The 25780-nt window shown below is 38.6% G+C and overlaps 1 protein-coding gene across 9 annotated transcripts in view; it reads right to left on the bottom strand.

Moving 5' to 3' along the window:
* The window catches only part of TBC1D4 (TBC1 domain family member 4), a 178914-nt gene that overhangs the window by 67759 nt on the left and 85375 nt on the right, over nucleotides 1-25780 (bottom strand). For 8 of the 9 annotated variants that reach the window (XM_032402845.1, XM_032402846.1, XM_032402849.1 and 5 more), the window contains exon 2: nucleotides 155-742. In XM_032402845.1, the coding sequence (XP_032258736.1) occupies nucleotides 155-742 (588 nt within the window). Of the gene's footprint in view, nucleotides 1-154; nucleotides 743-6594; nucleotides 7006-25780 lie in introns of those variants that run through there. The other variant, XM_032402853.1, reaches the window with a different exon arrangement.

Here is a 25780-nt window from a genome sequence, read left to right as displayed (position 1 = left end):
GGGGGTGGGGCTGGGGGTGGGGCTGGGGGTGGGGCTGGGGGTGGGGCTGGGGGTGGGGAATGAAAGCCGGAGCAGTGCAGTGTGGCCGGCGGCGCCGGCTGGCTAGCGAGCCCAGCGTGCTGAAGCCCCCAGCCAGCACCCCGCCCGACCGCACCTGGAACAGCATCGTCCTGTTCTTCTCCGAATCCGACGGCTGTACGTGACTCGGCGCACTGGCGTGCCTCCTTCGCGGCAGTGGTTTTTGGCTGTTCTCGTGAACTTTCCTTTGCAAGACTCCGGTGACGCTGCTGCACCGAGACCGGAACTCCTGCTGTTCATCAAAGCCAGAATCTTCCAGAATCCGCTCCGGGAAGCCAGCTCGAGAGCTGGGCAGCCCCGGCTGGCTGGCCGCGGCCGGTAAGGCAGGCTGGGTGTTGGGGACCCCGTCCCCTTCCTCGGACAGGATGTCGGCGGCTGGGCCGGGCGCCGCGGCCTCGAAGACCACCGGGTCGTCGCCCGCGTCCGCGCCGCGCTGCTCGCCCTGGATCCTCAGGCGCTGCTGCTCGTGCAGGCTGAACTTCTCAATGCAGTCGTCGATGAGGCTCGACGGGGCCTTCTTGTGGGTCACCGTCACCTTCCCGCAATACAGGACTTCGAACTTCTGAGAGTTGTAGAAGGCATCCTCGTTGTCTTTGCCGGCTTTGGCATCCTCTTTCATGGCAGCTTTGGATAACTGCCTTATGCTGCTGATCACATCCGGAACCTGGAAAACAATTGAAAAATCCGCATTTCAGTTGAATATTTAGAGAATTTATTTTTATCTTATTTTATTTTGTTATGTTATGTTAGTCACCATACAATACATCATTAGTTTTTGATGTAGGGTTGTTTACTTAGACACGGAATGCATTCTCATCCTAAATGATAACGTATAGAAATAGTACGTAGACTATAATAGACGTAATAGTCACACCCCATATAGGATAAAGCATACACTTAAGTTACACTGTCGGACATCAATGACTTAAAGGTCAGATAGAAATTTAATATCAGCATTATACTTTCCCATTTTAAATGCACAGGTTTCCCAAAAACAAAACTGTGAGACTAAATAGACCACTGCCAACCTTTAATAAATCATAATATATCCTTTCAGTACTTTGAAAAGTTATTATAAGGGGTCAGAGGTCTTAAAAAAATAAAGATTAAAAAAAGTATACACTAACACACATCAACCAGGACTGAAAAAATAAATGCAAAAAATAAAAGTTATTATAAGTCCAAAGTTCCAACAATGAGGATAAAAAGATTTCTGGGTAAAGAGATTAAGGTCCAGACACTCCTCATCTGCATTAGCCTTCAGAAAAAATGCAAATGAAAACCCTAGTAAGATACCATTACACACCTATTAGAACGGCTAACATCAAAAAGAGAAAAGTCCCGCTGGGATGTGGAGCAACCGGAACTCTTGTACATTGTATGCAGAGATGTGAAATGGCAAAACCATCTTAGAAAATCTTTTGGGAGTTTCTCAGGAGGTAAGCATAGACCTATCTCATGACCCAGTAATTCCACCCCCCGAGATTTGCTAACAGCCCTGAAAACACATATCCACACAAAAGCTAGTCCACAAATATTCATAGAAGCTTGAGTCACAATACCCAAAATAACCAACCCAAATGTGCATCAACAAGTGAATACTCACTAACCACCAGAGAAATGCAAATCAAAACCACAATGAGATATATCATCTTACTAGATAGTTATCATCAAAAAAGACCAGAGGTAAGTACTGGCAAAGATGTAGGAAAAAAGGGAATCCCCATGTTGTGTCAGTGGGAACATAAACTGGTGCACTTAGTATGGGAAATAGTATGGCGTTTCCTCAAGATATGGGTGGCTCAGATGGTTAAGCATCTGCCTTCAGCTCAGGTTATGATCTTCAGGTCCTGGGATCAAGCCCCACATTGGGCTCCCAGCTCAGCTGGGGGGTCTGCTTCTCCCTCTCCTTCTGCTTCTACCCCTGCTTGTGCTCTCTCTGTCTCTCTCTCTCTCAAATAAATAAATAAATAAATCTTTAAAAAAAAAGATATTAAAAATAGAACTATCATATGATCCAGCAATTCCACTTCTGGGTATATATCCAAAAAAAACAAAATTACTATCTCACTGCAACACTGTTAACAATAGCCAAGACATGGAGACAACCTCAGTGTCCCTCCACAATGAATAGATTAAAATAATATAATATACAGATATAAGTATACAATGGAATATTATTTAGCCACAAAAAAGGAAACCTGCCATTTGCAACAACATGAATGGACCTCAAGAGCATTGTGCTAATTGAAATAAATCAGAAAGAGAAAGACAAATACTGTGTGATCTCATATGTGGAATTTTTAAAAACTGAACTCATAGATAGAGAAAACAGATTGGTGGTTGCCAGGGGCAAAGGAGGTAAGGGGGGTGCTGGGAATGGTCAAAAGGTACAAACTTCTAGTTATAGGTTAAGTTCTGGGGATGTCATGTACAGCAGGATGACTATAATTAATACTACTACATTATATATTTGAAAGTTGCTAAGCAAGTAGATCTTAAAAGCTCTCATCACAAGAAAAAAAACCTGTAACTGTGATGTTAAACTGATTTTGTCAGTCATTTCCCAACATACACATGTATCAAATCATTATATTGTACACCTTGACCTAATACAACCTTGAATGTCATTATATCTCAATAAACTGATGAAAAAAAGCAAACATAAAATGTGGTACATTCATACAATAGAATACAAATCGTCATCTCTCACTTGGTTTACTGCATTAATCTTTTAACTGGTGTCCCTTGCCCCCTTCAGTCTACTCTCAAAAGCCAGAAGGATCCTTTTTAAACTGAAGTAGAATCTTTCTTCAACAAATGTCATGTTATTCACCTGTAAATCCTCCAAGCTGCCCATTTCATTAAGAATAAAAGATCCTTACAATGCCCTAAGGGCCCACGCCATCTGCATATGACATGTGTACATTAAATATGCACTGTGGCTACATGTCCTCCATACAACCTCTAGTCAACCTAGGTTTTCATCTTTTCATCCTAACGCTATTTCCTATGACCTTACTCCTGAACTCCCTCTCATTCTGTTGCCGCCATACTGGCTTCCTAGCTACTCCCAGAGCATGCCCGCCACACTCCTCCCTTACTGGCTCTATGCTCCATGCTCCTCTCCCAGTTCACTGTATGGCTCGCTCCCTCATTCCATTCAATCCATGCTCTAGGGCCACCTTGTGAGGCAGCACGTGCCCCCCACCCCAAAACACACACACACACACAGCCAGCATTCCCTGGATTTTTTTCCCTACTTCATAACTCTGTAGCACTTACCTCTTTTAACATCCTGTATCATTTATTTACCAGAATGTAGGACCTAGGAGGGCAGTGATTTCTGTCTTTTGTGGAGTTTTTTGTTTTGTTTTGTTTTGTTTCGTTTTTTCCTTGTATCCCAGAACCTAGAATGATTCCTGGTACAAAGTACATGCTCATGTTGGCCAAAGGGAAAAAAAATTGGGGGGGTGGAGTGTGGACAATTTTTATCTTTGGCAAAGAAGATTATTTTATATTCGGGGTTGTTTTACATTTAGACATATAGGGTATATCTTCAAATCTAGCACCAATTCTCAAACAGGAACTTCTCTTCCTCATAATTATTTGGGATATACGGCCAGAACACCCACAGTTCAAAACCATAAGAATTTCAGCTTGCTGGTCAAGTACTTCCCATGAAAGAATAAAGTCCAGATGCTATAGTTTCAATGACTACCCTGAACACCTGACCTGTCTCGGGGAAGAAGTCAGGTGTTTTTACTAACACATGACCAGCAACCTTAGCCCTCTTGTCATTTTCTTTTTGCCTTAGTATCTGACAAGGGCCAAAGCTAAGGAGAGTGAGCTACATATGCAGCCCTGCAAAAAGCAAAATGATTCTGAGGCACCTGGATGGCTCAGTCGGTTAAGCGTCTGCCTTCGGCTTGGGTTCTGATCCCAGGGTCCTGAGATGGAGCCCCATGTCTGGCTCTCTGCTCAACGGGGAGCCTGCTTCTCCCTCCCCCTCTGCCTGCCCCTCCCCCTGCTTGTTCTCTATCTCTGTCTCTTTCTCTCTGTCAAATAAATAAATAAAATCTTTAAAAAAAGAAAGGCAAAATGATTCTAGTGGCTGTTAGACAAAACCCTAAGATAGTTCGATGCCTTCTTCCTCACTAACCATATTTCATGAAATACTTCTCATCTAATTTTGCAACCCAAGTGTTCCTAAATTTCCAAAGTGTCTCTGTAGAGTGAGGAAAGATTATCTGTAGGATTTTTTTTTTGAACGTGCAGAATTTTGATCTTGTTACAAATATGTAAACTATTATTAGAGTTATATTCTACCATTGAGACTACAAATAAAGTTAATTCAACCTCAGGTGTATCAATTCCTCTGTCTTCCACGTTTGTGCCTTTTCTCTACCATTAGATTGAGAGCTCTCATATATGAGGAACTGATTAAGGCTGAATTTCTACAGTCTTACTGACACTTCCCTGTGACCACAGGCAAAGCCTTAGTACCTAAATGTAATTCAGTTAATGACCCAGTTTATATAAGCAAAGTTTATCATCTTGCCTAAGCTGCGTTGGTCATTTCATCTTCCAATAATCTGAGCTGTTAACTGCACCATGACACCCTCCCTCAGGTCATGACTATCAACAGCTCTCAGTGACCCAGGATGCAGAGAGGCTCCCCCTGCAGAACTGACCGAACAACCCCCATCTGTTTCTATTTATCATTACGTGGCAAGCACACACAAAATATTATACAGCCCCTGCCGACACACTCGGAAGCCACACCAGGAGAGACACTGATAAAGTAAGGTCAGTAAAACATCCATAGTGGGCAAATGAGTTATTAGAGAAACATGAAAACCTATGAGGCATTTAATTTGAGGGGCCAATCAGAAGCAGCACAAGAAAAATAAAACTCGGTCCAGTACTTGCACATACATGTGACATTTTGGAAAAATGGCATTTTCCCCTAGGACAGTGTTCACTGACCTATTTCTATGTCCATTTCTATGTTTTTGAATGAATTTGAGTCTTCATATGTATTATATCTTACAACATCTCTCTTTCCCGCTCTACTATTATACTGTAAACTTTTTTTTTAAGATTTTATTTATTTATTTGACAGAGAGAGAGAGCACAAGCAGGGGGAGCAGCAGGCAGAGGGAGAGAGAGAAGGAGAAGCAGGCTTCCCGCCAAGCAAGGAGCCTGATGCGGGGCTCGATCCCAGGACTCTGGGATCATGACCTGAGCCAAAGGCAGATGCTTAACGGACAGCCACCCAGGTGCTCCTATACTGTAAACTCTTAAGTGGAGACTGAGTGGTGGTGATTTTATTCTTACTAGAGCTCTCCCATGTGACCGCTGGGAAAGTATTCTGTTCTCAGAAGAAACTGAGTGACTACTGTCAGGAAACAGAAGTATAAATAGCAGGTTTGATACAGGTTTAGTAAATTCCTGTTGCTAACTCAAGATCTGGCATCCCCCCAAAATGGAAAGCCGTAATTTTTCACTCTGCTCAGTGCTCACCCAGCCAGGAAGTGAATGTACATGTCAGGAATGTTTCCAGATGCCATGGAGCACCTCAAACTACACACTCTAGGTACATAATCTAGTTATTCATACTCGAGCTATGAGGAACACAATTGCTCAGGATCTGACTATGTTGCATGGAACCTGATGAGGATTTAATGCCAACTAAAGGCAAGGGTGTTTTTTTGTTGGTGTTTTTAAAGATTTATTTATTCATTTATTTATTTATTTGTCAGAGAGAGAGAGCACACATGAGCAGGGGGAGCGGCAGGCAGAGGGAGAAGCAGGCTTCCTGCCGAGCAGGGAGACTGATACGGGACTTGATCTCAGGACCCTGGGATCATGACCTGAGCCGAAGGCAGACGCTTAAACGACTGAGCCACCCAGGCGACCCCAAAGGCAAGGTTTTTATTCTGTAGCAGCACATAATCTTTAACACAAAACAACAGAAATGAAAAAGACTCTACCAAATAGGGACTGAGAGGTTTGTATTCTGTCCCTAGCTCTGCCAGGAATTTGTGCTATTCTGCATCCTAGAGTTTCTTCACCAGTGAAAGGTGGTAGAGGGGGCTAGATAGAAGGTCAATAAGACCTCATCCAGATCCAAATTTCTGTGAGTTTATTTTTGCACCAATGTCAATACAGGAGCAAGGAGATGGAAAATTCACTCTACTGTTAAACCAGAAATAGTGTAAGTCATTGAAATTATTCATTTTCATTAACACACAATACTCAATTCAACAAACAATAAATGAACAGGGCTTTTTTCAAATGTCTCATAAAATTAAGAAAAAGCACAGTGCCACCTTAAGCCAAAATGTTGTTGTTACACCTTCAGTGACCTCAAAAAAGAATTTAGATTCAAATATCAAAAATCAGATTACAAAATTACAAAAACAAATTCTACAAGAACCACAACTGATGTTTAAAGGTCTAGGCAAACACCGGAGAAAAATCTGGATAGTAAAAAGCACTAGGGAATGATACCTTTGGTCAGGAAGCCAGCTGAAAGTCGTTCTCCAAGAGCACTAAATATGCCAAACTGATGCAGTCCTCAGTAATTAGCCTTTTGTCACACTTAAGAAGTTCTCTTTCTTTTCAAATAAGCCAGCAGTAAATCTGTTGTACTTGTTAAAGTCCACGTTATCACTATGCAGCCAATTATAAAAGTTCCCAGGAATAACCGTTATTGCTTCAAAAGTAAAGTATTTCCTGACTCTGCAATCAGGAAACACACTGATTGTTCAGGACTAAAGAGCAGAAGTTTTAGCTTTCTTTAAAAAGAAACATTTTAAGTTTGATAACCACTGTCTTTCTTACGCTACTTAAATAATCACAAGTGTCGAAGGCTTATTAATTATGAAGACAAGAAAAGACTATAGTACGATATCTTTTTTCCACAAAAAAACTGGTGAACAGATGAACCTCAGTAAACATTTAAAAATGGATACAAATATGAATATGAAAATAAGCTTAAGAAATAAAGCAAAAAAATAACAGTAAATTCTTTTACAATTGATATGAGCTTAACTCCTTTATTCATTATTAATCATTTTATAATAGTTACAGTAGGCACAGAGAAATGTAGATAAGTACAAAAAAGAGGGGGAAAGTATTTTTTTTAAGTTGAGAAAAAACACCAGCAAATATTTCAAGTAAACTGAAAAAGCTGCCTAATGAAAAGAACTAACAATTTAAACTAGTCTCAGGCCAAGAAAGAGTGTATAGAAAAGAAATACATTTGCTTTGAAAGTAAGACATGCCTTTAGGAGGAGGGCAGATTTCCCTTCTAAGTATGTTTTAAAGTATTAAGGGGCACCTGGCTGGCTCAGTGGGAAGAGCATGCAACTTTTGATCTCAGGGTCCTGATTCAAGCCCCACGTTGGATGCAGAGATTACTTAAATAAATAAAAATAGGGTGGGAGGATGGGTTAGCCTGGTAATGGGTATTAAAGAAGGCACATTCTGCATGGAGCACTGGGTGTTATGCACAAACAATGAATCATGGAACACTACATCAAAAACTAATGATGTAATGTATGGTGATTAACATAATAAAAAAACTAAAAAAAAAAGAAGATCAGCTCTGCATTTTGAGAAAAAAGCTAATTTGGTCATTTAATGTTATAATTTCTGTTTGGTTTTCAAAATCTCCTCTTCAACCAATGGAAAGTGATCAGAAGGTATGTCCATGCCATGAAATCCTTCACTTATGTTAAAGAAACACCACCGATTACCTGAGGGGACAGGAGGTTTTTCCAGCCCCTGTTACTTTGGAAGCGTGGTCTGTGTTGTTGTTTTTAAGACGAGGCTGTCTGACATGAAATAATTCAATAAGAAATAAAACTGATTTTTAAAAACCATTTTAACTTGTATCTGAAAGTGCTTCAGCAATTCTTTGTATTTGGTTAAAAATATAAATTATTATTTTAAGGGAAATTTTGCACAGTAAAAAAAGGTCTGATTATCACTAGATCTAGATTCAAAATAACTAGAGTAATGCAGGATTTTAAAAATCACATAATTTTATAACTAAAAATGCCCTAATGGAATCACTGATCCCCACTATCTTGTTTTATAGATGTGGAAACAAACTATTTACATCAAAAGTTACACCAATAAAGAAAAACAGGATGAGATTACAGAACGGAGACTATTTAGAGCCAAAGAAAGCAGAGTATCTCTGTGACTTAACACCACAGTCATCCAAGTTGCTTGGTTTTTGAGCCACACGGGCTAGAGTGTCAAGACAATTTCCTCTCACACCACACTTTACTTCTTAGATATTCTCAGCCACTTTGCTCCAAACTCATTTCTGGCTCAGCTCTTCTCTAACTGCGGTTTCTTGGTGGCCTCTGAGTTAGCTCAAGCATCAGAGAGGGAAATTCTTAAAACCTTTCTGCTAAATTCTCCCCTCCCATTCTGTCTCACCACTCCCATCACTGAATACCATTGCTGGAAGATAGGACTTGTGATTTTATGACTGTTCCAAATTTACAAGTGTCCTCAATAGCAGCTGAGTTTGTGCTGGAGAGAAATAGCATGACAAGACAGAAGATGGGGTAGGGTAGGGAGTAAGAATTGAGACGGTGAAGGATTGGCAAGGGCAGTCCTTTCCAAATTCCCTTTCAAAAGTTAAACCGTTATTGTAAAGTGGATTTGTCCCTAGTGTGGTATATTAGAAAAGCACAGAACGTGAAGTTAGAGGCCTTCAGTTTAAAACCCATTCCAATATCTATTATTATCTGTAGTAAAGACACTATACATCTTTCTCAGCCTTTGGTTTTCCACTCATCTGTAAAATAGGAATCACAATGTTGATTTCAGAAATAAAGTGGGGAAATTAAATTAAATGTGTAAATGTGCCTGATACAGCACTGGGACAGTGAAAGCATTCTATAATGTTTAATTAAATCTACAATGTAACTAAAACTAATGATGTAATGTATGGGGATTAACATAACAATAAAAAAATTAAAAAAAAATTCATTAAAAAAAATCTACAATGTAAGCAGGATTTATACTGTAAAGAGATGGAAGAAGCAGGAGCTGCAGATAAATAAATAAATAAATAAATATTGCCTTCATGAAATTTAAATTGCAGTGGGGGGGACATAATAAATAAGTAAAATATAAAGTATTCTAGATAGTGAAAATGGCTAAGGAGAAAAATAGTGCAGGGAAGGGGACAAAAAATTTGGAGGGGGTGGCAGAATAGTTGCAATTTGAGAGAAAGGACTCTCTATAAAATATTTGAGTAAAAACCTGAAGTCAGCAAGGAGGTGAGCCATACCGATATCTGGGGGGGGGTGACATTCCAGGCAAACAGAACACCAAGTCAAAGGCCCTGAAGCAGGAATTTGCCTGGCGTGTTCAGGAAACGGCGAGAAGCCAGTGTGGCTGGATGGGCGTGAAATCATCAAAGAGGCCACTGTGGGGAACAGGAGGAGGCATGTCAACCACGCAGGGCCCTGAAAGGACTTTGGCTTTTACCCTTGGTGAGACAGAAAGCCACTGTAGGGTGCGGAGTTAGATGCTTAAAGGCTCCCATTGCTGTTGTATGGAGAAGAGATGGCAAGGGTGATAAGCAGGAGCCACTGTCCCCATCCAGGCTGAGCTAACAGTGGTTCACAGTGGAGTGACAGCAAGGGAAGTGGTGAGAAAATGAAGGTTTCTGGGTATAATTTTTTAAAAGGCACAGTCAAGAGATTTGTTGATGGATCTAATGTGGCATGTAACAGAAGGAAAGGAGGCATGAATGAATTTTACAGTTTTTGGCCAGAGGAACCAGAAAAACAGAGCTGCAGTGAAAGAGGTTGTTGGTGGGGGAAGCTTCAGAGAGCAGGAGCTTAGTTTTAGACATGTTAATTCTGAGAAGCTTATAGGCATCTAAGGGGAAATATATACATAAATATACATGTCTAGAGCTCAGGGGAGAGGACAAAGCAGAGAAAGAAAACTTGGAAGGCATTCATATATGGATGGTATTTAAAGCATGAGATGAGTTCATGGAGAGAGTGAGTATAGATGTCAGAGTGAGGCAGAGAGAGCTAGGCAAAGAGAATACCTCTAGGGACCAAGCCCTGAGCACACAATGTTTAGTCTTGGAAATGCAAAGATGTGGGCAAAGGAAGATACAAGTCCCAGGGGCAAAACCAGGTGAGAACGGTATCCTGAAGCCAACTAAGAAAGGCTTCCATGAAGGAGGGTATAAGCAACATGAGAGGATAGGTGACTTTGACAATAAAAGTTTTGGTGGGGACTTAGGGCAAAGTTCTTCCTGGAGTAGGTTCCAAAGAAAATTCCAGGAACAGAATGAAAAACACTAGGTGCAGGAAACCTATTAGGGCAGGAGCTGTAGGTACAACAAGTGAGTCAAAAGAGGGTTCTCTCATGGATGTAAGAAATGACAGCTCCAGTAGAGAATATCCAATAGTAAGGGGGAAACTGATGATCTGGAGGAAGAAGACAGAATTGCTGGCAATGCCCTTAAGTAGAGGCAGCACCTAGGGCACACTGGAAGAGTCTGAACTGACCCAGGGACATCGACAGTCCACCTCAAGGGGAAAGGCAAAATATAAAGGCATAGATGCAGGAAGATGGGGTGGGGGGGCATGGAGAATTTCTCCTCTGACTACTTTAAGTTCCTAAGTAAAATAGAAAGCATGACCATCAACTGAGGTGATGATGGGGAAGAAGATAAACACAGTATGGAACACTGAATGATGTAATTCAAGGTTGACTATAGACAAAATTGTGAGGTGAAATTATCTTTAGACCTCTCAGGCTACCCTTCCTATGCTCTGATGATGTTGAATGTGCCCCCTACAACCCCTTCATGGGAAAATGTGCATTCTAATCTAAGGTTGAACTTGAGAGCTCATGTATCAGGTGGGAATTCAGGAATGAGCCAGCAATTAGAAGAGATTTTGTACCCTGAAATGAAACCATGTAGGTAAACTGCTTTTTCTGTCTAGGATGAGATTGGAAGCTATCCTATACAAGTAATGTTTATGTAAGGAATACATTTTGGAAAAAGTTTGCATATAGTTAGGCAAAAAAAAATATAATTCTTTACCTTACTAAATAAGAGCAACATAGATTATAAAGTATTTGTATCACTTGTAAAAAATAATTCCTTATTTCTTTTATTGCATATGGGTATTTATATGAATATGCCCAAAAAGGGAAAATAAGCGAAGTCATTAACACAAGAAACTCAAACTTCTTATACATATTTAATCTAGAAAGTTAATCTTCTGTTTTTTTAACTGTAATAACATAGAATAGGGGCATCTAAGAAGCACCCCTGAAGAGAGGTTGTTTATTTTTTTAAGCTGGCACTATGAGACCCACAGTTTCAAATGCAGCATAGCCCTTTACCCCAACCACAGATCACCTTCAATGTGAGATCAACCTACTACCTGCTTATTCAACTGGATGCTTTCTAGTCATCAAATTAGTCCTATTATTTACTTCATGCTCACATATTTAAAAGTATAGAGTTCAAAATTGATAACCCTCTAGCCAGCCTAACTAAGAAAAAGAGAGTACAAAAATTACTATCAGAAATAAAAGAAGGGACATCACTACAGATCCCATGGAAATTAAAAGGATAATAAAAGGGGCGCCTGGGTGGCTCAGTCGTTAAGTGTCTGCCTTCGGTTCAGGTCATGATCCCAGGGTCCTGGGATCGAGCCCCGCATTGGGCTCCCTGCTCCGTGGGAAGCCTGCTTCTCCCTCTCCCACTCCCCCTGCTTGTGTTCCCTCTCTCGCTGTCTCTCTCTCTGTCAAATAAATAAAAATTTAAAAAAAAAAAGAATAAAAGGATAATAAAAGAATACTATGAATCACTTCATTTGCATAAATTTGATATCTTAAATGTAGTAGAAAAAATCCTTGAATGACAAAACTCATATAAGAAGAAATAGATGATCTAAATAGGTCTATTCCTGTTAAAGAAACTGTATCAATGACTAATGATTTTCTAAACAAGAGAACATCAAGCCCAGAGAGGTTCACTGGTGAATTCTATAAAACATTTAAGAAAGAAATCATACAAATTCTCTACAATCTCTTTCAGAGGAAAGAAACAGAGAAAATTCTTCCTAAGTCATTCTATGAAGCCAGCATTAACTTCAAACCAAAAAAAAAAAAAAAAAAAAACCCTAGACAAAGATGTTACAAAAAAAGAAAAACTACAAACCAATATCTCTCATGAACATAGATGCAAAAATTCTTAAAATATTAGCAAATCAAATCCAAAAAAGTATAAAAAGAATTATACACCAAGACCACATGGGATTTATCTAAAGTATGCAAGACTAGTTCAACATTTGAAAATCAATTAATATAATCCATCAAAACAACAGACTAAAAAAGGAAAATCACATGATATCAATAGATTTAGAAAAAGCATTTGACAAAAATCCAACACCTATTCATTACAAAAACTGTCACACACACACACACACACACACACACAAATTCTCAGCAAACTAGTAACAGAGGGGAATTTCTCAACCTGATAAAGGCTTTCTACAAAAAACTTAAACCTAACATCATAGTTAATGCAGAGTAACTCAAAACATTCCCACTAAGATCAAGTACAAGGCAAGGATGTCCCCTCCCACCACTCTTTTTTTTTTTTAAGATTTTATTTATTTATTTGACAGAAAGAGAGAGAGAGCACAGACAGGCAGAGCAGTAGGCAAAGGGGGAGGGAGAAGCAGGCTCCCCAGTGAGCAGAGAGCCCGATGCGGGGCTCGATCCCAGGACCCTGGAATCAGGACTTGAGCTGAAGGCCAACTTAACTGACTAAGCCACCCAGGCGCCCCACCACTCCTCCTTTTAATATCAGTCCTTGCTAATGTAATAGGGAAGAAAAGGAAACAAAGGTATAAGTTTTGGGTAGGAGGAAATAAAACTGTCTTTGTCCTCAGATGACACAATTCTCAATGCAGAAAATCTGAAAGGAAAAAAAAAAACCCTCACTTTCCCAGAATAAGTGATAATAGCAAGGTTGCAGGATATAAGGTTAATATACAAAAGTCATTTGCTTTCCTATATGCCAGCAATGAACAAGGGGAATTTGAAATTAAAAGCAAAATACTATCTACATTAGCACCTTCCCCCAAATTAAACACTTAGGTTTAAATATAACAAGATATGTGCAAAGTTTCTATGGGAAAAACTACAAAACTCTGATGAATCTAATGAAAGAAAAACTAAATAAATAGATAGTCCATATTTATGATTAGAAAGACTCACTATTGTCCAGAGGTCAGTTCTTCCCAACTTGGATCTATAGATTCAATTCAATCCCAATCAAAATCCCAGAAACTTATTTTATGGATATTGATAAACTGATTCTAAAATTTATATGGAGAAGCAAACAACTCAGAATAGCCAAGACAATACTGAAGAAGAGCAAAATTTGAAGACTGATACTATCCAACTTTAAGACTTACTATATAGCTACGGTAATGAAGACAGTGTGGTGTTAGTGAAAGAAAAGACAAATAAATCAATGGGACAGAATAGCCAGCCTAGAAATAAACCCACATAAATATAGTCAGCTGATCTATGACAAAGTAGTGAAGACAATACAATGGAGCAAAGATGGTCTCTTTAACAAATGGTACTGGAACTGGACATGCAAAAAAAAAAAAATTCCTCTAGACACAGAGTACACCCTTCACAAACTCAATTAACTCAAAATGGATTATATGCCTACATGCAAAATGCAAACATATAAAAATCCAAGAAGATAGCATAGGAGATTTAGACGACCTTGGGTATAGTGATACCATTTTAGATACAACATAAGAGACATGACCAATGAAAGAAATAATTAATAAGCTAGACTTTATTAAAATTAAAAACTTCTGTTCTACAAAAGACATTATTAGGAGAGCTATAGACTGGGAGAAAATATTTGCCAAAGACACTTCTGCCAAAGGACCATCATCCAAAATATACAAAGAACTCTTAAGAAATGAACAACCTCATTAAAGAATTGGCCAAAGACCTTAACAGACACCTCACCAAAAAAGATAAATAGATGGTTAATAAGCATACAGAAAGATATTCCACATGTCACTAGGAAATACAAATTAAAACAACAATGAGATACCACTACGTAGCTATTAGAATGGCCAAAATCTGGAACACTACCAACACCAAATGCTGGTGAGGATGTGGATCAAAAGAAACTCTCATACATTGATGGTAAAAATGCAAAATGGTACAGCCATTTTGGAAGAGTTTGGTGATTTTTTACAAAACTAAACATACTTGTTTCTAACAAAACTAAACATACTCTTATCCTACTATATAGCAATCACTCTCCTTAGTATTTACTCAAAGGAGTTGAAAACATCTATTCACACAAAAACCTGTGCACAGATATTTATAGAAGCTTTATTCATAATTGAACTTGGAAGCAACCAAGATGTCCTTCGGTACGCGAATGGATAAATTGTGGTACATCCAGACAATGGAACATTATTCATTGCCAAAAAGAAATGAGTTATTAAGCCATGAAAAGACATGGAGGAACCTTAAAACCATATTAATAAGTGAAAGAAACCAATCTGAAAAGGCTACATGCTGTATGATTCCAACTATATGACATTCTGGAAAAGGCGAAACTATGGAGACGGTAACAAAGGGTGGAAGGGGATAGGGAGGGTGACTGGGGAGAGCACAGAGAATTTTAGGGCAGTGAAAATACTCTGTATGGTATTATAACGATGGATATATGTCATTATAAATTTGTTCAAATCCAAAGAATGTACCACACCAAGAATGAACCCTAAAGTAAACTATTTACTTTGAGTGATCATGATGTGTCAATGTAGGTTCATCCTTGGTAACAAACACACAGTTCTCATGAGTCACGCTGATAATGAGGGTTGTTATACACGTGAGGGTACAAGGGTATCTGGAGAATCTCTGTACATTCCTCTCAATTTTATTCTGAACCCCAAATTGCTTTAAAAAAATAAGTCTTCTAGGGGTGCCTGGGTGGCTCAGTCGTTAAGCGTCTGCCTTTGGCTCAGGTCATGATCCCAGAGTCCTGGGATCGAGCCCCGCATCCAGCTCCCTGCTCCGCGGGAAGCCGGCTTCTCCCTCTCCCGCTCCCCCTTCTTGTGTTCCCTCTCTCGCTGTGTCTCTCTCTGTCAAATAAATAAATAAAATCTTTAAAAAAAAAAAAAATTAAGTCTTCTAAAAAAAAAAATAGTCCAATACCATTTGTATTTGCTCTAGGAAACACTAGAGGGAGCTTTCCTACATGAACTAGTTTACCTAAGGGGGGAAAAGAAAGAAAGAAAAAAAATTAAGTCTTTTGTAATACTGAAAAAATGCCACTGTTTGTAAAACATTATTACTACTGCTCCCATTCTGACTTATAAAATTAAACACTGGAAAATAAATTAACTGACATTTTAACTGACTGGACAGTTTGGCAATAAAATTAAGTCTTCAGATAAAGTTAGACTGAAAAAAAATTAGAATATATCAAAATCAGCACTTGATAACCTTGACTCTGTTAGAAAATTTCAAACAGGACACAATAAACAGTAAGAAAGATAGTTCTTGGTCTTTTATCATGATACATGAAAGTACAAAGCCATCTAAACAAAATGCTAAAACTAGATACTCAGTAAGTGATTTTAACTTATGAAATGTCTGAGCTAATGAGGGGAGGACTTTTTGAGCAAGGCTTAGTTGGGAAATAGAATGCGCCTGGGGAAAAGAGGGAAGGGAGTGAAGGCTAAACCCAGAGGGACCTGGACATGACAAGTTCTGGCTGAGATCAGTAGATAAAGCTGTAATATTATCAGGAAGAAAAGAAAAAAAAAAAAAACATGCCTTTCTCAGAAACCTATTTTTGTCCTGGCCTTCTGTATGACTTCAGATATTTATACCACCACAACAGAATTTTTCACCTTGCAAATGAAAATAATATGACATCTTTGAACTTTTTTTTCAGAGTCATCAGTTATCTGTACACATTAACTACTAAATGTGCATAGGTCTCCCTTCTTCAAAGAAGAAAAGTCCTAATTGCTGGCTACTCTAGGATAAAAAGGAAAACATACATTCACTTCTTGCCAATATTAGGCTGGAAAGAAGGGCAATAGCAAGCACCCAGAAGCCTAATGCCTGACCTCGACCAGCACTTCCGTGGGTGAAAAAAGGGTACTTTCACACAGCGACTATTCACGTTGGAGCTCTAGACTGCACTATCTCCAACCCCAGAGTAGAATTCAACTCCTGCAAACAACACAAGTCATAACAGAGGTGCCTGATACACTTGCTCCTAGTACAGTGAAAAATTAGTATGTACAATAAAATCTTACAGCAAGACTTACATTTCTGGCCCTCATTCTTTCTTCTTATTTGTGACTATGGTGACCATCACCTAGAAAAGTTTCTGATCAGAAAATACTTTTTTCCAGAGCTGATACTAGTTTTTTAAAGATATTCGTCTTTGTTCATTAAATATCAAAGACCCCCTTCCCACCCCTCCCCCCACATGCCTTGTGTGGACTGGCTAAATGATACCAAAGGAACAGCATATAATGATTTAGGTGACTCAACCCCAGTTTTGATTGACTGCAGAAAACAATAGGAAGTTTGAGCCTTTGAGAGTCCTGAAGAAAATATCCCTTCTGTGCACGTCATGGACATTTGATTGAAACCAGATTAATAAATACAGTACTTCCAAAGCAATAAACCTTTACCTTTGAAGTCTCCAAAATGTCACCATGTTGCCTAAAAGCCATCTGGAAGAAAAGTGCCCTGTCATAACTAACCTTTGCCGTAAAACGTGCCCTCTAAACAGAGATCTCCTAAACCCTTCAACACAACTCGATCACATGACACCATTACCTTTCAATTAATTGATCTTCCATGATTTTGTTAAGATTTCAAATAAACTTTGGGAACTCAATATATCAAAGCTCTCCCACCAAAAAAAGTACTGTTACTTATCAAATTTCATTTATGTCAAACATCGAACTAAATTTTAATTCCTTGAAGAAAACTCTCACTTTAGAATTTTAAATAGAATGTGCCACTGAAACATTTTTCATGATATAATAGTCTTCATTTTCTAATACTCAAAATGCTTCCTCCTCTCTATTCAATGAATTCATGATTGCAGCCAATTCTTCAGTGCTGACATTACAATCAACATGACTAAAGATAAAAGAAATTCGGGAAATCTGTTCAATGGCTACTAATAATTTGCCTGTATAGTACGATAATGTGGCCGGGTCATTTTCATAAAAATTCCAAAAAAGACATCTGAGCTGTGTCTTGCCAAAATTCACAACTTCAAAGTCAGAAAGCAAATTTAAAGCAAACTAGCAATCCTTGTTTTTTCATACATGGGCTACTTTCAAGAAAGGATAAGATGATGGATGCCTGGGTGGCTCAATCGGTTAAGCATCTGTCTTTGGCTCAGGTCATGATTCCAGGGTCCTAGGATAGAGCCCCTGCTCAGTGAGGAGCCTGCTTCTCCCTCTCCCTCTCCCTCTACCTGCCGTTCTCCCTGCTTGTGCTCGCTCTCTCTCTCTCTGTCAAATAAAAAATAAAATCTTTAAAAAAAAGGATAAGATGATTTTTATGATAAATCATTTATGAATGACTTATCAGCTGAACTAATAAGCACTGTTTTATCTAAATAGCACCAAACTTAATTTACAACAACTGGTTCTAGAGGATGCTGCCAATTCTTGCACCCTCCCCTCCTGGCCCAATCTCTCCATCCCCCACAAAGTAGACCACAATGCAGGGAATGTAATCCAAGCTGGACCAGTGACAGATACAGGGATGGTTATGTGACCCAAGACAGGTCAGTATGAGTCATTCCCCAATATTTTTTCTTTTTTTTTTTAAAGATTTTATTTATTTATTTGACAGAGAGAGAGATAGCGAGAGCAGGAACACAAGCAGGGGGAGCGGGAGAGGGAGAAGCAGGCTTCCCGCTGAGTAGGGAGCCCGATGTGGGGCTCGATCCCAGGACCCTAGGATCATGACCTGAGCCGAAGGCAGACGCATAACGACTGAGCCACCCAGGCACCCCCCCAATATTTTTTCAAACAAAAGACAAGACTAGCTGTTTTCAATCTACATTTTCAAGGTGTTGAGGAAGTTAGCCTGGTACCACAGGTGACCATATCCCTTTGCTGGAGAAAGCCGGTCTAGAGTAACACAAAATGAAACATAGAGGAAAAGAGAATTAAAACCAAGAGATGAAGAGAAGGAACCTCGTGGGGTCAGGTTCCTGGTTGTAGACATCCTTGGAAGTGTGGCTAATGAGCTCTGGGTCTCCTCTAATTCCAGGGGCCACTCAGGATCCTTTCATATTGGTGGTGGTTTTCACCCTTGCCTCCAAGAGTCCTACTAGTATGAATGTCTACATGGATTGATGGGATTGGGTTCGTCTGCTATGATGAAACCCAAAATAACAACTGGTTACAGAAAACAGAAGTGTATTTGCCTCTCACATTAAAGTCCAGTGTATAGTACAGGCTTGTTTTGGTACTTCATCATGTCATTAAATATCAAAGATGCAGGTTTCTTCTGTTTGTTCTGAATTTGAGGGGCCTTGACCCCATGGTCCAAAAGAGTGGCAAATGAATCCCAGGCAGCAGGACACGAAGAAAGAATGAATAAAGAGAAAAAGAAAGCAAGGGGGCAAGGGGCATGGCCCCCACAACACATACACATAGAAAGAAAGAAAGAAAGAAAGAAAGAAAGAAAGAAAGAAAGAAAGAAAGAAAGAAAAGAACACTTTCTTTAAAAAAGCTGCCACACAAAAATCCTACTTGCATCCCACTGGTCAAAACTAGAGGAATTCCTAGCAGCAAGAGAGGCTAAGAAATGTAGTCCTGACTCTGAATGGCCATGCTCCTAGAGTATTTCTATTCTATTACTAAGGGAGAACAGACATCAGGGACAAGTTACATTCCTGCCATAATTGTCAATAATCCATCAGAGAAAAAGCATCAGTCAGAGCTCTTTGACAAAGAAAAACTAAGGATAGGTATGTCAGAGTATTTAAATCATGTAATCATTCTGAAAAGAAAGGGCTCATGTCAAAGCTGCAGAAATATGCCCTTAATAAAGATAAGACTGATCTAGGGCACCTGCGTGGCTCAGTCATTAAGCGTCTGCCTTCGGCTCAGGTCATGATCCCGGGATCCTGGGATTGAGCCCCGCACTGGGCTCCCTGCTCAGTGGGGAGTCTGCCTCTCACTCTGCCTCTCTCCCTGATGGTACGCTCTCTCTCTCTCTCTCAAATAAATAAATAAAAATCTTAAAAAAAAAAAAGATAGACTGATCTAATTGTTCTAAAGCTTTCCCAAATTGAAAAAAACCAAAAACCTTCTGACCAACCCTCAAAGACAGTCATAAGACTATAACTTCTCACTCAAAGATAATAAAGCACTTCTGATAATTGTTTCAGTAAGCTGCATCTACAGTCATCGCTTAAATTTATAAGTATTTTTTCCAAATAGAGCCATGTTAGCCTGGTGGTCTTTATGTAAACTTTCATATGCCCTATAGAGATAGCAATGGGACAGCAATCCACAAAAAAACACCTAAAACCTATTTCAAACTGTGATAGGCTCCTGCATGTATTATTCCGTGCAGGAGCCTATCACAGTTTGAAATAGGTTTTAGGTGTTTTAATAATACATAATTATTAAATAAATACAACAAATAAATAATAAATACAACAAATATAAATTTAATTCTTAATTATGTTTCATCTTGGAAAATATAGTCAGTTCATTCCAGTATGACAAACACAGGGAACAGTCACCTTTTAAACCAGCATTTATCTCATTACAAGAATTTACTGAGCAGCTGGGAGTTAACTGTGTTGTCTGTAACTTTTCATTTTAATCTTTTGGAGTATGTATCATATAGACATCTGACTTCATAAGCAGTATATAGTAGGTATAATATAAACATTTGTGGCTGATTTAAAGTGTGAACATTATACTTTTGTGGTAACACAGTAGGGTCCTCGTGTTCCTCCCAAGGTGCTCCACTCCCAGGGTGGAATGGAACATCTTCAACTTGAAACAGAGTGAGGCAGCTCAATGTCAAATATGACCCACACTGTCTCTGGGAAATACAGCATTTATGAGAGCTGAAGTCTTGCAAGAAAAACTGCTATGGACATTTGCTTTCGTACTTTGTTCTCCAACCCCACAAAAGGAGAGGTCTCTGCATGTGCTGTTCTACCTACAAAATCGTTCTTTTCAATCATTTAGAATGGTCTAGTCCCAGTTCGTTATCTCCTAGTCATAAGTGGCTACTGGGCACTTGAGAGGAGCCTAGTATGACCAAGGAAAAGATTTTTAAATTTTAAGTAATTTTAATTAATTTACATGCAAATTTTAAAACAGATTCCCTATTCAGGAACTAGAAAACTTTGAAGTATGATTAGAACAAATTGTGTATGTCTATCTTCCTTCTCAACTGTTAAGTTTAATGAACTCTAAATATAGATCCAGTATTTCCAGTGCAAATTTAGCTTCTGAATTGAGATGTGCTAGAAATGTAACATACCTACTGAATTTCAAGGACTTTCCACCAAGATGTAATATATTCTGATTACGTGTCTAAATTATAATATTTTGGACATGACGGTTTAATAAAGTATACTAGAATTAATTTCACCTGTTTCTTTTTGCTTCTTTTAATATCGTTACTAGAACGTTTTAAATTACATATATGGCTCACATTATATTTCAATTGAACAGCACTTCTTTAGAATTTAGAATTCTAATTCTATTCTCTACATATCCCTCAAGGTCAAGTTAAATGAAATGAACTCTATGCAAACCCTATCCTGAATTCTTTAAGTAGAAATGATCTCACCCCCACCCATACCATACAGTAAGCACTAAACAGATTTATTGAATGAACTGCTAAAACACTGTTTTTATCCTCATGGTACTTATTACATTTTGACTTGTATATAATCCATCTTCTTGCCTTGTGTCTCCTATAAGATTCTAAATTCCTTGCCTAGTACTCTCTCTCCTCTCATTATGTATTTCCTGGGCACACAGTCTGTCAGCTTCCCTGGACTATTTCTCATCTACTGCTCTCCATCATTTAAACCATTTCTAAACTTATCACCAGTGAACTAACATACTCCTTTCTGGACAGCCTTAAAGCATTGCATCAAATCAACCCGACAGTAACTTTCCAGTGTCTCAAATACTCGACTTCAATTTGGCAAAATGAAAAGATGAAGAAAAAAATAGTAATAACAACAAAAACAAAAACAACAAAAAAGCAGAAACAAAAACCCATTGCTAAAGATACAAATATGGGCCCAAAGATTTGAAAATTCAATTATAATAAAAGACTTCTTTATACAGATACCTGTTAAATGACTTTCTTTATGATTCATCTATAAGTTTGTGGGTTGATTCAGAAAAAATATTTTAAGTATCCCTTCAACATTTCCGAAGTAAACAAACAAAAATAATGTTTAAATTTAAAAACAAATACCAATATGGTTAAAAGAACCTACGGAAAAATCTTTTGAGACCTCTTTGCCTTTATTAAATATTCCTAAAAATTTTGATGACCTATAAATACTGGATAAACACATATGCTCTCTTTTTGACTAGTGAACAGAATGTGAAGAACAAAAAAAAAGATCACTAAGAAATCCTCCATGCAAACTGCCTCTAGGACACATCAGCAGATAGTAAGAGGTCCTGAGAGAACATGGAACCAGGTAGAAGAATAAAGCCACTTCGTTCTTCAGGCTAGGAACCCTCTTGCCCACAGTTTCCCCTGGCTAACACAACTCCCCTCAGAGAAACTTCCCTTCCTCGCCCTTTCCAACTGGTGCTGGACCGTAGAGCCCAGTAACAGTAACACACCCCTCCAAATCACCCATAGCGCTCAGTGCTTCCCTGGGAAGAGCACTTAACGTGCTATATTTAGCCACCCCAAGTCATCTCTCTCCAACAGCTGTCTCACACCTTTTTCTCTATCCCCAGCATGAGGCTTAGCACATATGGCTCACACCTAACATATGTTTGCAAAATGAATGAATGAATGAATGAATGAATAAGCAAACAAATAATCAAAGAGAAAATGGTGATTCTGCTCACCTTCCTAAATCAGAATACTAAACAGGTTCTTGCCTGAACCCAGAGTGTTTTCACTTGGGAAACCAGTATTAATCAAATTACGAAGGCCACCTGAAAAGCAAGTGCCCACTTCAAAAAGAAAAGCTGATAAGAGCCTTTGCATGACCACTGCTAATTTAAATAGATGAACAATTTGTAACTGAATATTCGGGAAAGCTAGCTCTTTATAAATAATATTTGCTCTGGAGTTACTTTGTGCACTCCTAGTTAAAAATAGCTAACATTTATCAAGTACTTGTTATATGCCAGGCACAGTTCTAAATGCTTTATATATTTTCTCTCCTTTAATCCTCAGAACTATCCTTTGAGATAATTCTATTATTATCCTCATTTTACTGATAAGAAACTGCCCTATATTCTGCAAATTTACTTAACCCACTCACTAAATCATCTTAACTGAATCAAGAAAGTGAAGATGACAATTTTCAATATTGCGAGAAGGATGAGATCAAAGACTGAGATTATCCTAAAAACTAGACATCAAAACAGTCACATCTGTGACAGTGCTGGCTTGTGATTAACTGCGTCCACCATAAAGCCACCATGTCCTGCGATGGTCTTAAACAATTTACAGTATTTTTATAAATATCACTGTAATTCCATCTTCCAAGGCTTATTCATAAATACCAGAAGGAAAAAAGGATTAGTAAAGCTGTCCACGTATAGCTGAATTATCAAATGTCTAACATCAGCATCTACTCTGTCAAGTTACCAGTAACACCTTCTTAAACAGGTAGGATTGAACTACCACATTAAAGCGTTTGGCACTAAATTTAGACCACAAATCATAACTGTTACGTAGCATCTCTAAAAAAGAATGCACTATAAAAATAGTTTTTTTTTTAAAGATTTTATTTATTTATTTGACAGAGAGAGAGACAGCAAGAGAGGGAACACAAGCAGGGGGAGTTGGAGAGGGAGAAGCAGGCTTCCCGCGGAGCAGGGAGCCCGATGCGGGGCTCGATCCCAGGACCCTGGGATCATGACCTGAGCCAAAGGCAGACGCTTAATGACTGAGCCACCCAGGCGCCCCATAAGAACAGTTTCTAAGAACACATTATATGCTTCTTATATAGTTTCATATGTTTTTATAAAAATGACACATGCTGTAAAATAATATGGCTTTTATGTTGCTTTGTTGTCTTTAATCATGCAGCCTCACTATAAAATAAATTCATAAAGACAAGTACAAATAAGAAAATACTCATGCAGAGATTACCACTACTGAAATTTTAGTGAACACCCCTCTAGACATCTCACGTGCACATGTAGTTCGTTAGTATAAGGTATAAAATTTGTTTTTATTTTGTTTTTAACTGTGAACTCTTAGTGGTGAAGAATACAGTGACCACCAGTAGTGTTTGGTGCCAGTAGGGTGCCTGGGGGGCTCAGTCGGTTAGGTGTCTGCCTTCTGCTCAGGTCATGATCCCAGGGTCCTGGGATCGAGTCTCTCCATCGGGCTCCCTGCTCAGTGGGGAGTTTGCTTCTCCCTCTGCCCCCTCCCCCCACTCTTCTTTTCCCTCCCTCTCTCTCTCTTGCAAAAATAAATAAAATCTTCAAAAAAAAAAGAGTTTGGTGCCAGTACATGGATTCATAGGAAGGCACGAGCAGTGTTATCTACCATTACTTTTACCAGCTGTGCAAATGTCAACCTAGTGAGAAGAACACACAACATCTTCACATTATGAAGAAAACAGTTGGGTGACCCACTGAAAGTATCTCAGGGAACCCCACAGTTCTGCAAGCACATCTGAGAACCGTGGTAATAGAGTATTCCACCATGCCCACAGTAATAAAGTATTGAACATTGACCTAATCTCCACTGCATTCAATTATCTACTAAACTTATGGATATATAAGTCATAATCAAAATACAATGCCTTCCAAAAGTGTTCAAACAGGCTCCAATATCTGCTCTCCAATTTACTGGCTATATAGCCTTATTCAAATTTATAATTAACTTCTCTACAAATGTAGGTTTCTTTCGTGTATAAAATGGTTTAATGACACTTATTCAAATGATAGTTGTAAGGATTAGAGAGTATATATGTTTGGCGCCTAATAAGTGCTCACCAAATGGTAGCCATTGTTGCTTACCATCTATTCTGGGTTCAACTATTTTGGCTTTTTTTTTTTTTAATTGACATACTGCAATATGGCAGACTCTTCTTCTCATACTTAAAACAGGGCAATGATAGGTTTATTTGAATCCTATCTTTATGACAACTAGAACCATATGATAGATTGCCACGAATATTCCCCCCACAGCCTGGACCTGCTTCTGTCAGTTATCTACCCTGCAGTCAAAATGAATTATAAACAACCTTGAAAGGAGATTTAGAAAAAAAAGACAGAAGCATCAATCATAGTATTTATATTACATATTAAAGTCACAACCACATCTCTTTCCTATGTACTTTTATTAATTTCAGAGGCTACTATTAGCCTTTCTTTTTTGCTTCTTCAGAAAAAGCACTGTCTGTAACATACTCATTCATAGAAAAGCTTAGTTTTATTATACTATTGTATTTCCAGAGTTGGTTTTAATTTTTTTCTTTATTTATCATAGCTATTTTGTTTTTGATTTATTTTTTTAAATTTAAATTCTAGTTAGTTGATGGTTTTCATTTTTTAAATACTGTAGATTATGAGACACACTTAAGCAAACTAAATAAATATTATAGACTTAAAAAATAGACTAAATCATTCTGTAATTTTAAGAAATCATTTAATCAATTCAGGAATAACAAGTATTATAATTTATAAACCCAATTTTAAAAATCCAATCAATTATGTTATAGTCTGACTGGCTAACCGAATACCAATTCTAGGCATCAAGACAATTGTAATAGATGGAGATAAGCAGAAAATGTGGGCAGAAAAGGTCTGAAAGTTAACAAATTATAACAGAAGACTGTGGAAAATTATCAGCAAATCAGAAATCTGGGGTCCCGGAAGTCACAGAAGGAATAAATCCAGAACATGGGTGATTAAGCCAAAAACTTAAAATGAAAAGGTCCAAACAGAGATTAAACGGAAAGTCAAGTCTCAATGGTCAGAAGGTTCTGTATCCAGGAGATGAGAAACAAGTCTATGTCCAGAGAGATCAGAATGTAGAATCAACTGAGACGGGGCTTTCTCTCAATAACCCAGCACCAGGGATCAAGAATGTTTGTAAGATGCTACCCATTCTGACACCAGGGGACTCTCTTCCTGCCATCTTCAGCAATCTGCATTCACCTTTGGGATTTCCATCTCATCTACCAGTGTCCCAGAGTTAAAATGTAATCAATGAACGTGAACTAGTTGCTAACTCCAACATTATGCCTTACCAACAGTAATCCCTCAAGGCTTGGAGTGAATGCTTAAGAAGGTTGCATGTGAACTTCAAAGAGATTTAGCTAAGGCCACCCTCCCCCAACACACACACACACACACACACACACACACACACACACACACACACA

This window comes from Phoca vitulina, unplaced genomic scaffold (genome assembly GCF_004348235.1).
Source record: "Phoca vitulina isolate PV1807 unplaced genomic scaffold, GSC_HSeal_1.0 scaffold5, whole genome shotgun sequence".
In the NCBI taxonomy this organism is placed as follows: Eukaryota; Metazoa; Chordata; class Mammalia; order Carnivora; family Phocidae; genus Phoca; species Phoca vitulina.
This window is presented reverse-complemented; position numbering and strand designations above follow the sequence as displayed.